Source organism: Procambarus clarkii, chromosome 7, assembly GCF_040958095.1.
Source record: "Procambarus clarkii isolate CNS0578487 chromosome 7, FALCON_Pclarkii_2.0, whole genome shotgun sequence".
Taxonomy (NCBI): domain Eukaryota; kingdom Metazoa; phylum Arthropoda; class Malacostraca; order Decapoda; family Cambaridae; genus Procambarus; species Procambarus clarkii.
Genome location: NC_091156.1, coordinates 40,041,606 through 40,059,065, shown reverse-complemented (window position 1 = coordinate 40,059,065; position 17,460 = coordinate 40,041,606). Strand labels below are relative to the sequence as shown.

General features: G+C 48.5%; 2 protein-coding genes across 2 annotated transcripts; both read right to left on the bottom strand.

Moving 5' to 3' along the window:
• Positions 1-882: 882 nt before the first annotated feature.
• LOC123747866 (uncharacterized) lies at positions 883-11,620 on the bottom strand. Its single transcript, XM_069315584.1, has 4 exons — positions 11,500-11,620; positions 9,831-10,018; positions 9,524-9,669; positions 883-1,030 (listed from the first exon to the last, which is right to left on the bottom strand). The coding sequence occupies exons 2-4, from the start codon at positions 10,002-10,004 to the stop codon at positions 883-885; spliced, it is 468 nt and encodes a 155-aa protein (XP_069171685.1). The 5' UTR covers positions 10,005-10,018; positions 11,500-11,620.
• A 1,557-nt stretch (positions 11,621-13,177) lies between these two features.
• LOC123747865 (uncharacterized) lies at positions 13,178-13,750 on the bottom strand. The gene has a single exon (XM_045730076.2). The coding sequence runs from the start codon at positions 13,748-13,750 to the stop codon at positions 13,178-13,180; it is 573 nt and encodes a 190-aa protein (XP_045586032.2).
• Between the last annotated feature and the right edge of the window lie 3,710 nt (positions 13,751-17,460).

Genomic DNA, 17,460 nt, shown 5'->3' with positions numbered 1-17,460 from the left:
GGACACCCAACAAGAGACATGTTGCCAATCTTGCCGGGGGCCCTCTAGGGGTGTGTCACGAGTACACACTTCAAAAACACCACCTTAAGAACCGTCAGTCTGTCAAGATCAGGTTCAGCGACGAAAGAAAGATTGACAATGAAAGCATATCCTCGCTCGCGACGTGGCTACCACAATTCAACGGGTGCAAGAGTATGCCTCAAAAACTTGGGCGACAAATCAAAAGAAGGCCAAAAAGAATAGTCAAAACAGGCAAAAAGTCTGCAGCAAATAATTGGAAAGGAGAAGAGGGAGAAAAACGAAACATAAGGAAAAGGAAAAGTCGCCCTGCAGAATTCGTGAGGATAACAGCAGGAGCACAAGGCCACAAAAGGATAGAGGACTGTCCCAATGAGTATTACACTCCGGCGGCAGCCGCCCACCAAACTCCCCCCTCACAGAAACAATGGACCAGACAGGGATGATGTGGGGTTATTGGAAAACCTGTCAACAGGTAAACCAAAGGTAGTAGGGGCTCGAGGAGGGAAAGGAAGGTCAATTCATGTCTACTACACAGCTCCCACATTTAAAATTAGATCCAGTTATTTAAGGAAACAGTCTTCCCAATATTTAGATTGAAACATTAAACTTAAAATGAAGCATTAGGAACTGCTGAATTAGATGACATTTTACCGAACATTTTATCTTTTGTACCTATTTTAACTAACATCTTAATCGTTTGATTACAGTCGCAGATTTTCCTGTATGCTCCATGAAGCAGTGATGGCAAATCAAACCGTTTTATTCCCATAAAACCATTGGATTACAGTAGCCAACTCTGACCTTCGTGGTTAGAGGAAGGGTAAGCGGCAGGAGGGTGCTGGGCAGGTGGGTCTTCATCACTCAAGGAGCAGGTAAAGCCTCGCTAATCTGCAGAAACACTCCGTCTTCTACCTTCTTCCCTGGACACATTTGAAGAAACATTTCTGTCATCTGCTGAGGATTCTCAACAGTGCTTCTTATGGTCTTTCTGTCAAGCATCATGTCAAAGCTGGAATGTTATTACTACAATTACTAAACTTTACCAGAACTAGAATTAATTTATTGCTTCAGAATTAATACATTTAAGTCGTTTCTTAAACCATTCATCAGTTATGCGATAAGTTCTGGTAACATTTCTTTATATAAACCCATCCAGCAGCACAAATATAGGATCCTTCATACATTGCAACTGATACCCGAATGGTTCTTAACTAATCACATGATTTTTTTTAAACTTAACTGTTGAGGGCAACAACTTCACAGTCAAGCACGCATTAACATCACGTGCGCAAACTAGGTTACGTAGACATTTATACCAAAAGCTAATTGTCACAAAACTATCACCATCTTAAAACAATATTAGACTTCACTTTACAACTAATATGACCTATACCCACGCCCTATATTCTGCCACAATATCAGACCTTGTACTACTTATTGTGTCCAACCCATTCTCCTATTAAGATACGTACAAAAACCATGTGCACCATATTACAAAGAATGACGATCTAAGCAATTGGGTAGATTTTTTCCACTAGTCACTTTTTAGTCCGAAAATATTTAAAAATATTCCAATGCCTAGTATAGCACATTTAATTAAACATAGATTTAGGTAAGGTTAGTCGTCTTAGCAACTAAAGTAGAAATTTTTTTTTTCTAAATTCAATAGTATCTATTCCTACTTTTCTTATCAAGTTGTACGTCTGCATGTGCTATTGTCCTCATCCTTCCTGTAAGTACTCCCAATACAGGGAGGGATGGGTTTGTCAAAAGTACCATTTCCGTGTAAACAACAATGTAGTGTGCGAGTGAAAAGTAAATTTAGGACAGTTTGGCATCAATGGTAAACAGGATTATCCAACAATGATTAAGAGAACTAATCACCCGAGTCTTTAATTTAGCTCACACATACACACAAACACAGTGTTAGGAGAGAAATATTTACACAAGACATCCGAAGCGATTGTTTCACACGCAAGACCCGAATTTATGTAATTACAGTATGGAGCCAAAGTATTTGGACCAATCATGAAGATAACTGGTCCAAATACCCATTTGGTATATATACCAACATAGGTACAATTTAGTTAGTCGCTAAAGCTTAAGATAATAGGCTCAAGTGACTTTAGAAATGCATTTAACAGTGTAGCCAGGGTAAGCATCCCAACCAGTAGTAACGTATCAAAAATTTATGACGGCAAGTTATTTATAGGTTAAATTTATTTTTGGCAACCACTAGTATTTAGTCCGCCAGCCCCTCTGTCCACCAAACATTTTATAAAAAATCTCTTCGCCCAGCACCGCCTTAAATATAAATCTGTTAATGAATTTACAATCCCCAACCCCCTTTTTCCCCACTAATAACAATTAGCAACAATGTTCACACAACTCTAGAGGCGGAAGAAATGATGCAGTGAAACAAGACTTAAGTAGAAGGTAACCGGTATTTGAGCCTAATGCATTATCTAATTTCACAATCAAGCTGGGGCGAGGCTGTATTACAGAAAAGTACAAACTCTCGCAAAAATGCGTCTTGACCCCTCCCAAGTTATATATAGTCTTAATAACCATTATGTCCCCAGATAATTCCCCTCCCCGCCCCCCCCCCCCCCAAAAAAAAAAAATTGCATGCACTAATCTGAACAACCGTTGAACAAACCAACTTGGGTCTAGTCTAAGAACGTAAGTAAGTAAGTAATTATCAAAAGAAGGCACCAAACAGGGAAGGCTATGTAGCACCATCAAATACGCAAAATAATCAGAGGGCGCTAAATATCACCAAGGATGCCAATACAAGAACAAAAACTCATAAGGCGAACGATATCAAAAGTATCCGAGTCACCAAGAATTCTATCGAGGGACAGGTGACCGCGAGGGGCGGTCGGAAAGCAAGACACGCTCGTCCTGGAAGTCAGGACATTCAAGAAGGACATGCACGACCGTAAGAGGGACAATGCAACTAGGACAATAAGGAGCAGGGCGGCGCTCCATCAAGTGACCATGGGTTAAGCGAGTATGGCCAATACGCAACCTCGCCAGAGCTGTTTCCCACCGCCGGTTACGGTGGAAGGAGGACGGCCACGAGGAAACACAACATTTAAGAGTACGTAGCTTGTTACCAGTAACAGACAACCAAGAAGCCTGCCAACGGGTAAGGACTGAGGAATGGATAACTGGGTAAAAGTCGGAATACGGAATGCCTTTACGAGAGATGGGACAAGAGCGGACAGCTTCCTTAGCGGCAGCATCCGCACGCTCATTTAAAGACACACCAATATGGCTGGGAACCCAACAAAACTCAACCGACTTAAATTTACTGTGAACGAGAAGCAGCCAATGCTGGATCTCGACAACTACTGGATGAACCGGATTAAAGGACCCGAGAGCCATGAGGGCACTACGAGAGTCAACAACAACCACAAAGGAAGACTGACAACGAGAAAGCAGGAGACGAAGAGCATAGAGAATAGCATAAAGTTCTGCTGTAAAGATGCTAGTCTCCGGAGGCAAGCGACACATACAAGTGCGATCAGGAAAAACAACAGAGTAGCCAACACCGTCCGCTGACTTAGACCCATCGGTGAAGACAGAAACGGAGCGGGAGTGAGAAGAAAAGTGCTCGAGGAAAAGGCGTTTTAGAACCGTAGGAGGGGTAAAAGCTTTAGTGATACGGGTCAAGGAAGTACAAAACCGCGGAAGAGGGACCCTCCACGGGGGCAAAGAAGGAACAACACGAGGAGAAACATCAGAAATACGAACGGAGAGAGAATCCTGTAGGCGAGATAACCGGACAGAAAGAGGGAGGTGGTGAAGAGGAACAGGAACCGCAGGAGGGGTAAAAGTTAAAGCACGACAGAGGCGAGAGGAAGGATGTTGCAAGGACCGCGCAAGATAGCGAAGACAGTAGCGATCACGGCGGTCCTGGAGAGACAGGAAGCCAGTGTCAACATACAAGCTAAGGATGGGAGTCGAACGGAAGGCACCAGAACTGAGGCGCAACCCAGTATGGTGCAAAGCATCAAGACGGCGAAGAGTAGAAGGAGAAGCAGACGAGTAAGCAGGGCAACCATAATCGAGCTTAGACAGGACGAGAGAGGAATGTAAAGCAAGGAGAGTGCGCCTATCTGCCCCCCCAAGAAGAATGGGACAAGACCCGAAGGAGGGTAAGGGCCTTAGAGCACTCAACACGGAGGTAAGAGATATGGGGAGACCAAGACAAACGAGTGTCAAGGAATAACCCCAAAAGCTTCGCGGAATCTTTGTATTCAAGGGGATGACCATAAAGTGACAAAGAGGGACGAAGAACAACCCGTTTCCGCGTAAAAGTCATGGCACAAGTCTTAGAAGTAGAGAACTTGAAGCCATGACCTGTGGCCCAAGACGACACGGCATCAATTCCAAGTTGAAGCCGGCGTTGAAGGAGAGGCGAATCATCACCCTGACAACAAAGGGTAAGATCATCGACATAGAGAGCGGAGAAGACACCAGAAGGAAGAGAGGAAAGAAGACCATTGAGGGCAACAAGAAAAATAGTGCTGCTCAGAACACTACCCTGGGGCACACCTTCGTACTGCTGAAAAGAGGGAGAGAGAGCGGTACCAAGGCGCACCCGAAAGGAACGACGAGAGAGGAAGCTGCGGAGAAAGAGAGGGAGATGACCACGAAGGCCAAAAGAATGAAGTTGAGATAGGATATGATAACGCCAAGTGGTGTCGTAAGCCTTTTCTAGGTCAAAAAGGACGGCAACAACGGAGGTCTTCGCAGCAAAAGCAGTACGAATATAGACCTCCAAGTTCACCAGGACATCTGTCGTGCTGCGGCACTTGCGGAAACCAAATTGAGAAGGGGAGAGGAGGTGATGGTGTTCCAGGAACCACATCAGACGAACGTTAACCATACGTTCAGAGAGTTTGCAGACACAACTTGTGAGAGCAATAGGGCGAAAGTCCTTAGGGGAAGTACCCAGAGACCCCGGTTTGCGAACAGGGAGGACAACGGCATCGAGCCAGTCCTCAGGGACTGACGACGACTCCCAGATCCGATTATACAGACTCAGCAAATACTGAGACGTGCTCGGAGGGAGATGGCGAAGCATCTCATAATGAATACCATCGGAGCCCGCCGCCGTAGAACCGCAGAGGGCCAGGGCAGAACGAAGTTCAGAGAGAGAGAAGGGATCATTATAGGGAAGCTGAAGATGAGTGCAGAAATCTAAAGGACGAGACTCAAGGACAGGTTTATGAAGAAGGAAAGATTGGGGAAGATGAAGACCAGAGCTAACAGAAGAAAAGTTGGAACCCAGTTCGGAAGCGACCTGCAACGGGTCCGCCACAAGAGTATCATGGAGGTGAAGGACCGGTGAAACATCGGGAACGAACTTACCCGCTATCTTGCGGATACGCTTCCAGATCTGGGCCAGAGGGGTCTCGGACGTAATTGTTGAGACATAAGATGCCCAACAGTCACGTTTAGCCGTACGGATGGCCCTACGGGCAACCGCACTCGCTTTCCGAAAGAAAAGAAAATCGGTCGTCTGCCTACGGCGGGGCCTCTTCCAGGCTGCACGCTTACAGCGGACAGCCCGAGCACAGTCCGCATTCCACCAGGGAACGCATTTCCGTGGACCCCGAGAGGAAGAGCGAGGAATAGAGCGGAGGGCAGCGTTGAAGACAGTGTCATAAAAAAGGAGGAGAGCGCGAGAGAGAGGCAGAAGGGAGAGGTCAGGGAGAGCAGCACTGAGGGTAAACAGGGTCCAGTCTGCCTTAGCAAACTGCCACCTAGGGAAAGAGAGGGAAGGGCGAAAAGAGAAAAAGGAAACAAGGATGGGGAAATGATCACTTCCATGGAGGTCATCAAGAACCTGCCACGTGAAATCTAAGTAAAGAGAAGAAGAGCAGAGAGAAAGATCAAGACAAGAAAGGGTGCGAGTCCGAGAGTCCAAATGAGTGGGCTCACCAGAATTCAGAAGAGACAGGGAAGAAGAGAGGAGAAACGGCTCAAGGAGGCGACCCCGGGTATTCGTCAGAACGTCACCCCAAAGAGAATGACGACAATTGAAGTCACCCAGCAGGAGCACAGGCTCCGGCAAGGAGTCCAGGAGGTGTTTCAAATCAGGAAGAGAGAGCGGGACACTCGGGGGGAGATAAATGGAACAAACTGTGTACCATTTCCCCACAAAGATACGAGCAGCAGAACAATGGAGAGGCGAAGGAAAAAGTAAAGGAACAAAGGGAACATCAGCCCGAATCAAAAGAGCAGAAGAATTAGAAGCCCCAGCAATGGCTGGGGGGGGGGTGGGGGGAGAGAAAGGAATAGCCACGAAAACGACCCGGACGAGCACCAAGCATTGGCTCCTGGAGACAGACACAAAGGGGCGAAAACCGCGAAATCAGAAGTTGGAGTTCGAGGAAATTGGCGTAATAACCTCTAACGTTCCATTGAAGAATAGACAACGACGAGAAGAGAAAGGACAAAAACAGAGAACAAGGAAGAAACAAAGGCGAAAGAGCAACAGAGCACGTTAAAGAATATCAGGGTCGGGATTAGAGTCAGCAAAGTCAGGGTTAGGGGGCATGGGTAAACTGAGCAAAGACGGAGGGAAGGAAACGGGAGAACAGAGCAGAGGTGGGCGGGCAGGGTCTGGAGGAGGAGGAGGAAGATTAGGAGACAACGGAGAGGAGCCGTCAAGGACAGCAGCAGGAGGAGGGAGAGTAGAAAGAGGGGAGCGCACCCCAGCAAGAGCAGCAACCGAAAGGGAAGCAGGGGCCAAAGAAACCTCCATAGCAGGAACAGGGGGCGCAAGCACTGAAACGGGAGGGGAAGGAGCAACAGAGCCAGAAGGAGGAGCTGAGGAAGAAAGCGAAGCCTTCTTACCCACCGGGGAAGAGGAAGGAGAGGAGCCAGGCTTACGCTTCTGACTTAAAGAGACCGGTGTCCCAGCAACTACGTACCGGGCAACGGATTCCAGTGTCTCAACAGGAGAAGCCGAACGAGAGCACACACGACGGCCGTTAGGAGAGCGATGGACATCCGCCCGCACCGACAGGCGGTGGGGAGAGCCAATAGATGGAGGAAGAGGATGGGAAGGAGGATCGGAGGGGGACGAGGAAGAAGACACAGAAGACACGACAGACCGGGTAGAAGGAAGGGGAACCCCAGACAGAGGACCAGGAGGAGGATCCTTCGGGAGAGAACCCAAAGGAACAGAGGAGGGGGCAGTGGGCGCATCAGGGTCCAAGGCCCGGAAACGGTTGTGAGTCTGAGGAAGGCGGGAAGGACGAGGAGAGGAAGAGCGCAACACGCGAGCATAAGAGATATTAGCATAAGGCGGGAGCCGGCGAACCTGGCGCCTCGCCTCAGGAAAAGATAAACGCTCCCGGTGCTTCAGGTTGAGGACGGCTGCCTCAAGCTTGTAATGGACACACGCACGGGAGAAGGTAGGATGGGCCTCACCGCAGTTGAGGCAACGAGCCTGGGGAGAAGTGCACTCCGACTTAGAGTGACCTTCGCCACCACACAAAGGACAGAGAGAGACAGTCCCGGAGCAGCGGAGGGCACCATGCCCAAACCTCCAGCACTTGTTGCAGAGCCGAGGAGAAGGAATGTACTCCTGGACAGAGCACCTGGCACCAGCAAGAATGACAGAGGGTGGAAGGGTCCTACCATCAAAGGTAATCTTCACAACCCGGAGGGGTTGACGGCGACTACCACGAGGGGGACGAGTAAACGTGTCCACCTGGAGAATAGAATGGCCCTGGGCAGCGAGGATATGGCGAATATCGTCGTGGCAGTCGCGCAGGTCCCGAACACCGGTTGCAACATGGGGCGGGAGCAAAATAGTGCCAACACTGGCATTCAACTGAGCGTTCTTCGAGACCCGAACGGGGGTCTCGCCAAGGCAGGATAAGGCAGCCAAGCGGGAAGCAGCATCCTGAGAAGGAGCAGCAACGACACGTGTACCGAGACGAGTGGGGTTGAAAGTAATGGAGGCATCCACGGAATCAATGAGATGTCGATGAAGGGAGAAATCGTCAGGAGGCGCAGAATCAAGAGGGAGGAGATCAAAATATTTGGCCCACGAAGCGGGACCAAACAAGGCTTGATAGGTAGCAGAACTGGAAGGAATCGAGCGAGGGCGGCCGTGACGAGGACGGCGGTGAGAACCCCCAGAGAGAGAGGGGTTAAAAGGCGCAGTAGTTACAACTAGAGAAGGAGCCGCGCCAGGGGACGAGGTAGTCACCACTGGGGGCTTGGGGCTCGACCCAACCACAGAGGAGGGAGGGGAGCCAGGGGAAGGAGTCAGAGAGGCAAAAGGAGGAGCAAGGTCGGGGCCCAATGCAGCGGAGGCTACAGAGCCCGGTCTTCCAATACGGACCGACTCGGGGGCTTGGTCGCCCACCCCACGAGCCTGAGAAGGTAAGCCAGAAGCAGCCGAAACAGGGGTTATATTGACGAAATGAAGAATTCACTCACGAATGTGCCTCCACACCCACCATGGAGCCACAATTAGAGGCAGGACACCCAACAAGAAGCTATCGCCGATCTTGTCGGGGCCTCCTAGGGGTGCGTCGTGAGTATACGCCCCACAAACGCCACCTTAAGAAACCGACAGTCCGTCGAGATCGGTTTCAGTGACGAAGTGGGGATTGACAATAAAAGGTTCCCCTCGCTCTCGACATCGGGTACTGCAGTTCTACGGGTGCATGAGTATGCCTCCTCAAGCACCCGGGCGTCAAAATAGAAAAAGTCCATGGAAGAACCAGAACGAGCAAAAGGTCGGCAGGAAACGGCAAGCAGATAGGAGAAGAGGGGGGAGAAAAACGAAACAGAAGGAAAAGGAAAAGATGCCCAGCAAAATTGGAGAGGACGGCAGCAGGAGCACAAGGCTAGAAAAGGACAGACGACTGTCCCAAGGAGCATCACACTCCGGCAGCCGTCCACTAAGCCCCCACACGGCGACAACGAGCTGTGCGGGGAGGGGGTCTAAGACGTAAAGTACTAACACAGGCAATGCCAAAAGATATACTGGCACCCGGTCTGATTAAAATATCTTAAGCAGCCAACATCATTTTATCCACATCCGGTGCAATGTTAAGCAGCAGTGTAACCGGTTTATGAAATTTCATCCAAAAAATACAAAAATGCCATTTTTTTTTTGCCGAGATATAAAATAGTTAAAAATTATTTACGAGAAATATTTAAGAACATTAGTAAGATCTTTGCTAATATTATCTGGTCTTCAAAATTACAAGAATTTTGTCTAAGGTACGTCCACAAATTTGCGAATTTACTGCCACTTTCTGAACTAACATTACAATAAAGTAGTTGCCATAGAAAAGCTATCTAAATCAGGGCTCTGAGAACTTTAATGAGCTAAGCACTAATTAAAAATAAAAAAATCCTACCGATTTACTAGGCGCAATCAGACTACAATAGTTATTATACCACTGATCCCAGGCGTTACGAAGACAATCACACTGATAAACTAATAAGAATGTCATACTCTATATGCGGTGCTCTGATGAAGATGGGCAGGTCGGCCCTCTGGTTGTTGAGGTCGGGGTTGTGAAGCATCGTCCACACCAACTCCAACATCCAGGTCGTCCCAGACCTGGGCATTCCCATCACAAGTACGTCACCTTCAGTGAACTGAAGAGAAACTTATTGTAGTATACATTAGAGAGAACAAGTGTATACAATTGTTACCCACATATATACCAGGGTCGAAGGATCCAAGTACAGTCCCCCCCTCTCCCTCGGACCAAGTATATAACCAATATTCAAGGGTCAGAGTAACAATGACACCACACCTTGAAGTTGTAGATGGTGTCAGCATATTTGGTGAAGAGTGTCGGGTAGAGATAGCCTCCGGGCCTGAGGCGGATCATACCATGGTTGTAGAGCGTCTGTTCCTCCTCCATCCTGGCCAGCCACTCCTCGCTCATGGCCTCCACCCGGTGACCACTAGCCAGCTTCGTAGTCATCTTCCTAGGTACAACTACAGGGGTCGTTATGGCAGTCAACTCTTTAAAATACCTGGTATATGTCAGGCATTACAACAGCGAGGTAAAACATGTTTACAAACTGATGGCAAAGATGATGAAGGGTTGAGCATGGGTGACATGACTGGTGGTCAGGGCTGTGTCGGGCGATGACCCGTGTGTTCGTGACCCCGGGAAAGGGGGGGGGGTTTGAACAATATTACTTGGCAAGGGTATTAGGTGGGGAATATTATGGAAGATGTGTAGACTATGTAGTTCGGGGAGGCATCAAAGCTTCAACGGTTCCTGCACTTTCCAATTCAAATTGTGTAAATAGAACTACTCTACCAAAAAAACTAAAGCGTCATTTCAAAAAAATAATTTTAGAATAGGGAATCTAGCGTAACCAGCGCCACCAGTCGCCACTCTTGGGGTGGGGATGTTTAGGAAGAGAAAACTAAAGTCACCAGACCTACCACACCACATACTGAACCAAGCAACACCTGCCTGTGTAAGACTCAAAAACACAGTATAATCTGAAATAATGTCATACAAGTTTACACTTTAATCCGAAATACTTTTAAGGAATATCGGATCTGATCACACAAATGCCGCACTAATAATTTTTAATCTTTTAACCTAGTAATTATGTATTAAAGATATCTTACAACGGTCGATATGCACGATGCATTAGGTGTAAATATAACCTTACTAAGACTGCCATAACCTGGTGGTAAAATCTTAGCATACTTACAACTACACAGTTGCTATATTACCTTCACAAAACTTAAAAGTCCACCTTCAATCACAAGCCGACGGACTAAGAAGGAGGTGGTATACATTTTAAATACACAAATCATGTTAAGTGGCCTAATATCTGCAATAAATCCAGATAGCCTCAATGATTAAATAATGTAATACAAACTCCCTGCCATTGGCGGGGCGTGTTACCAGCAATTTCTTAAAAATATGCCAATTCAACGCACCGCTATTGGAAGTCTGCACAGAAGCCAATTTAAACCATAATGGAGATGGATCAATATTGCATTCTCTCTGGTTAAATGTGCTATCCACTGTACTGTTATGCTATTCCTGCACGACACCAAACACCAACGAGTTGCGCTACAAAGAGCAGAATATAACATGGCAAGGAAGGTAGTATTTATAGCGTGCAGGAACCATATTTGCGATGAGAAGTAAGAGCTGCTCGTCTCAAAGTCCCTCCAACATTATATTCCCTCCTCACAACGTCGGCAATAACTACAAACATTTGTGAATTTCTCTACTCTTATTGCACAATTACACCAATCACAGCATCTTTCACAAATACAGTGCAAATACACTCTGCTGACTCAACAAAACTACTGCATTTGGCAAATAGACTGTAGTTATACGAAGTTACTAAAACGGTTATACAGTCCCTAAATTATTTTCACACTTTAACTATAGTCTTCCCTGAGGAAAAATAATTTAAATACGTCTATACACTACAGCTCACCTTCTGACACTGAAGGTAACACTGATGGAGGGAGGAGGAGCAGCACAACAGCTCACACCAACACAAGCAACACATATGAACTGTTATTGGCTGAGGCTCCACCCAAGTCAACACCCCAGTGTTACCAACTCTGCTAATGAAGTGCTCTCCTCCATCTAGTGATACCAATTCTGTGTACTAATTAACCTTAGTCTATCTTTTACAGCTAATAAAAAAACAGCTGTAAGTTGACATAGAGAAAAAAGAGGCACAAAAGTTATGTTAAGGAAGAACAGTAGAATGCTTCGTCTAAATAATTGTTAACATTAACTCGGGTTGTTTCCCAAAATCTCGCTGTTTTTCGGGCTTGAAAAAACGTTTAAATTAAAGGGGTTTACTCCATAATAAGTGTAAAAACCTTAACTCTAGAGGACAATAACCTGTAATTGGAGGACGCATTTTAGTGGCTGGTATCTATAGTGTGCGGGTCACTGGTCATTACGTGTGAGAACGAGGGAACTGCGCAGCGATCTCACCAAAACCGGACCTAACAATTAATGAATCTTTACATGTGCACTATGTAAGGAAGCGTAAACATTAACATGTTTTATTGAGAATACAAGCGTGGTAATGTGTAGGTTTTCTCATCTTAAACAGCATCAGCATCAATAGGTAAGGTCGCAGAGTGAAGGTTTTCAAAGTTAGACAAACGAACATCAACCACAGATTTGTCTAGCGTCAGCAGAGAACGCAAGGCAGTGTTATCTAGACTGATAGACAACACCCACTACCATGAACATGGTTACTTAATTATAGTCGGCATCTTACCCTGGGGTGTGGTACAGTCATTGGTCGGCACCTTACCCTGGGGTGTGGTACACACAGTCACAGGTCCGCACCTTATCCTGGGGTGTGGTACAGTCATTGGTCGGCACCTTACCCTGGGATGTGGTACTGACAGTCATGTTTTTTTCTTTTTATTATTAAAACAGCAATTACAGCGTACAGTAACCATATAAACAGTAAAGCAGAGTAACAAAGAACACAGAATAACAACAACACAGATAACAAGTAACACCGATCAACATAACACAAAAGTGAAAACAAAGAATAACATAAAACTCATAAGAACACATACACACAAAAACAAAAGCAGCACTACCCAGATGGGGCGTGCCAAAAGCGTCAGTAATTACAATAGCACACAATAAAACCAGAGGTAAAATATAAACAAGGAATACACATACAAAATTACACAACACACCACAGAATCGAGAACACAATAACAGAATATGGTAATACCACATACTAAAGAAAATGCAGGAAATTACCAAGGGAATACAACAAAGCAATACACAGCACAGTACATAGAACAAAGGAAACAGAACACATTTGCAAGACATAGTAAAATATCAAAATAAAAAATAAAGAATCGGTATAGCACAAACCAACATTGGAACATATAACACAGTAAACAGGACACAGATAAGAGAACAAATCGTAAATAAGCATAAACAAAAATGGAATCTTACACATAGGTAACAATGAAATAGTAAAAAAAAAAAAAGAAAAAACACTAGAGCATTATAACCCAGCAAGAACTAGGTAAGAAAACAGGGGAAAAAAAGGAACCCGTAATACATAGCTCAATAAACCAACGAAAGAAAGAAGCAACACAAAGCAAGAACCACACACACAGTCAATCATCTTCATATTTATCCGGATAGTAACGACGCGGGTACTTCTTCCGATAGGCATCCCACTGTGCCCACATTTCCATAGGCGCGTTAACGTGACTACGTGACCCTCGTGGTCGATGCATGAAGTCAGGAACCTCCAGCTTGGCTCCCTCCACCACGGGGGCGGTAGGCACGGGAAGAGGCCGCACAGAGGACTTTGATACAGACGGTGGAACCACACGGGACTGAAGCACAGGAGTCGGCTGGACACAGGCCGGCAACTGAGCGGGCGGAGTCGCAGGGGATGCAAGCACAGAGGGCGATGGTGCAGGAGCCGACACCACAGGGGACGGAGTAACAAAGGATGACTGAGCAGAGGGCAAAGGCGTGGAAGGCACAGACATGGACGCCAGAGGCACGGAGGCCGCCGGAACAGAAGCATTTGTAAGAACCGGCACCAAGTCCCCTCCCTCTCTCGCAATCTCGGCCGGTGCCACAACCTCCCAACCCAGGGAACCAGCAACCGGTGACGCGGAGGCAGCCGGAGAAGACACCGGACCTGGGCCAGGCGACAGTCCCACCACAGGACCCATCACTGCTGCAACACGACCCACAGGAGCTGCAGGCACTCCAACAGCGTCGCACACATCATCATCCCCAGAAGACGAACTCCCGGAGTCCTCAAATTCCCCGACGTCGGAGACAGACTCAAAGCTTGTCGCGAACGCTTGGACACAGGTCGCAGATCGTCGGAACTATCACCTCCGCTAGAAAGCACCGTAGCAGAACCGCTGGTTGCCTGTGCAACTCCCCGCAGCGCACGATCACTCAACATCGCAGCCTCAACAACCTGGGGAACAGGACCACACACCGCAGGAGACATCACAGTGTGCACGTCGACACGGGTCGAAGACACAGCTGCCGGAGACAGTACAGACCGAGGCGCAGCCTCGACGTCCGGAGTCACGAGACCACACACCACAGGAGACTCAACTGGAGACTCGACTGGAGACGAGGCAGGCAGGGGAGGCTGTCGTGCGGGAGCCGGGGATGCACTTCCTTCCACTCCGACACCCACAGCCACATCGAGGCTGGCATCAGAGACCGGCAACGGGGCCACAGAGGACTGGGTAGTAACACTGTCCACAGCAGCACCTTCCGACAGGTCCGGGACTGCCAACGGGGGAAAGTCCTCCTCCCTGAAGAGGTTCACTGGCCCAACCCAGCTCGCATCACATCCCGCAGCCTGATGGCCCGAGAGTCCGCACCGGAAACACGTCCGGGGCTGACCCCCATAGAACATGCGTACCATGAAGCCCAGAAGCTGGAGAGACGAAGGGATGGAGTCCTTCAAGCGCAGCGCCACAGTGCAGGTCCCATTCGGGATACCCTTCCACTGCCCGGAGGAGACTGAATTCATTCGGACACTCAAGACCCACCCATATCGGGTAAAATGACCCTGGAGAAGAGAGTCAGGGAACTCAAAGGGAGCACCATGAACCGCCACATAGGTAGTCTCACTGCACCTATCCGACACTACCACCGAACCACCACCCTCAGGCAGAGTAAATGTTCTCCCGTCATAGCGGTCCACAAAGTCATGATACACAGCCGTGGAGCAGAATTTCATAACAGCTCGGTGCTCGGATACAAGTTGAACGCTGCAGACAGACGCCACATCCACCCGCAACATGTCGATCATCACCACTTCAACTGCCGGGTAAGACGCTGGGCCAGTAAATTCTAGGCCAATGGTATCTCTCCGCTTCACAGGGGGGAGGGGGGCCGCCATCCCTGCAGCCGCCACGGCCCTAAGGGTCCGCTCACACACACAAACTACCACGGGTCAGCAAACCAGCTCACAGGTGACACGTCCACCTCCGCCCAGAGCTAGGCGAACACTCCCTACTGACAGTCATTGGTCGGCACCTTACCCCTGGGGTGTGGTACAGATAGTCATTGGCCGGCACCTTACTCTGGGATGTGGTACAGAAAGTAATTTTTTCTTTTTATTTGGAACAACGCAAATACAACAATAGAAAAACGTCATCATCAATCACATTGTCAAGGCAAGAAACATAGGAACAAACGTTAGAACAAGAAAACACACAAACAAAACTCGTACAAATCACAAAATAGTAACAAAAACATAGGTAACAATGAAATAGTCAGAAAAGAAAAAACACCAGAGCACTATAGCCCAACAAGAACCAGGCACAAGAAACACGTGAAAAATTAACTCCTAGCTCACAACACATCAAAACAAATAAAGAAATAAAGCAACACAAAACAAGAACCACACACAGTTAATCATCCTCATATTTATCCGGATATAGACGCCATAGGTACTTCTTCCTATAGGCATCCCACCGAGTCCACAATTCCACACACGTGTAAACGTAGACTATGTGATCCTCGCGGTCGATGCATAAAGTCAGGAACATCCAGCTTGGCGCCCTCCACCACATGGGCGGAAGTCACTGGAAGAGGCCGCACAGAGCTCTTCGGTACAGAAGATGGAACCACATGGGACTGAAGCACAGAAGCTGGGCGGCAATATAGCGAGCAGAGTCTCAGGGGACACAATCACAGAGGGCGATTGTGCAGGGGCCGACACCACAGGGGGCGGAGTAACAATGGACGGCTGGGCAGAGGGCAGCCGCGCAGCGGTCGGCATCACCAAGGGCACATGTGCAGAAGGAACAGACATGGACGCCAGAGGCACCGGGGCCGCCGGAACTGAATCTTTCTTAAGAACCAGCACCAGGTCCCCACCCTCTCCTGCAACCTCGGCCGGTGCCACAACCTCTTAAATCGAAGAACCAGAAACCGGGGATGCAGAGGCAGCCGGAGAAGATACAGGACCAGGGCCAGGCAACAATCCCACCACCGCTGCAACACGGCCCACAGGAGCCGCAGGCACTCCAACATCGTCACCCACATCATCATCTACAGAAGACGAACTCCCGGAGTCCCCAAAATCCCAGACGTCGGCCCAGGCCTCAGCATGAGGCGGAGACAGACTCAAAGCTCGCTGCAAACGCTTGGACAGAGGTCGCAGGTCGTCAGAAGTATCACCCCCGCCAGGAGGCACTGTAGCAGAACCTCTGGTTGACCGTGCAACTCTATGCAGCAGCGTACACTCAATATCGCAGCCTCATTAACCCGGGGAACAGGACCATACACTGCAGGAGACATTACAGCGTGCACGTCGACACGGGCCGAAGACACAGCTGCCAGACTCAGTGCAGGCCGGGGCACAGCCTCGACGTCCGGGAGCACGAGACTACACACCACAGGAGACACAACTGGAGACTTGACTGAAGACAAGGCGGGCAGGGGTAGCTAGGTGCGGGAGTCGGGGATGCACTAACTACTACCCTGACACCCACAGCCACATCGATGACCGCCAACGGGGAAAATCCTCCTCCCTGAAGGGGTTCACAGGCCCGACCCAGCTCGCATCACAACCCGCAGCCTGATGGCCCGAGAGTCCGCACCAGAAACTAGTCCGGGAATGACCCCTATAGAAGACGTGTACCTTGAAGCCCAGAAGTAGGAGAGATGAAGGGATGGGGTCCTTCAAGAGCAGTGCCACAGTGCGGGGTCTCATTCGGGATACCCTTCCACTGCCCGGAGGACACTGCATTCATCCGGACACTCAAGACCCGCCCATACCGGGTAAAGTGACGTTGGAGAAGAGAGTCTGGAAACTCAAAGGGAGCACCATGAACCACCACATAGGTAGTCTCACTGCACCTGTCCAACACTTCCACCAAACCACCACCCCTCAGGCAGAGTAAATGTCCTCCCGTCATAACGATCCATAAAGTCATGATGCACAGTCATGGAGCAGAATTTTACAACAGCTCGATTCCCGGATACAAGTTGAACTCCACACACAGACGCCACATCCACCCGCAACACATCAATCATGATCACTTCAACTGCAGGGTAAGACGCTGGGCCAGTAAATTCTAGGCCAATGGTATCCCTCCGCTTCACAGGGGGAAGGGGGGCAGCCATTCCTTCAGCTGCCACGGCCCCAAAGGTCCGCTCACAAACACGAACTACCACCAGCCATCAATCAGGAGCCCACAGGCAACACGTCCGCCTCCGCCAAGAGCCAGACGAGCACTCCCCATTATATCACAGACAGTCATTGGTCGGCACCTTACCCTGGGGTGTGGTACAGGTAGTCATTAGTCGGCACCTTACCCTGGTATGTGGTACAGACAGTCACAGTTTGGCACCTAACCCTGGGATTTGGTGCAGGCAGTCATAATAATAATAATAATAATAA

Bases quoted from the DNA above. Each gene is read 5' to 3' on its own strand.
- LOC123747866 (XM_069315584.1), bottom strand. From the start codon at position 10,004: ATGACTACGAAGCTGGCTAGTGGTCACCGGGTGGAGGCCATGAGCGAG. The intron at 9,670-9,830 runs GTGTGGTGTCAT...GTTTCTCTTCAG, and splicing joins ACACCATCTACAACTTCAAG to TTCACTGAAGGTGACGTACT. The intron at 1,031-9,523 runs GTATGACATTCT...ATAACATTCCAG, and splicing joins ATCAGAGCACCGCATATAGA to CTTTGACATGATGCTTGACA.
- LOC123747865 (XM_045730076.2), bottom strand. From the start codon at position 13,750: ATGGGTCCTGTGGTGGGACTGTCGCCTGGCCCAGGTCCGGTGTCTTCT.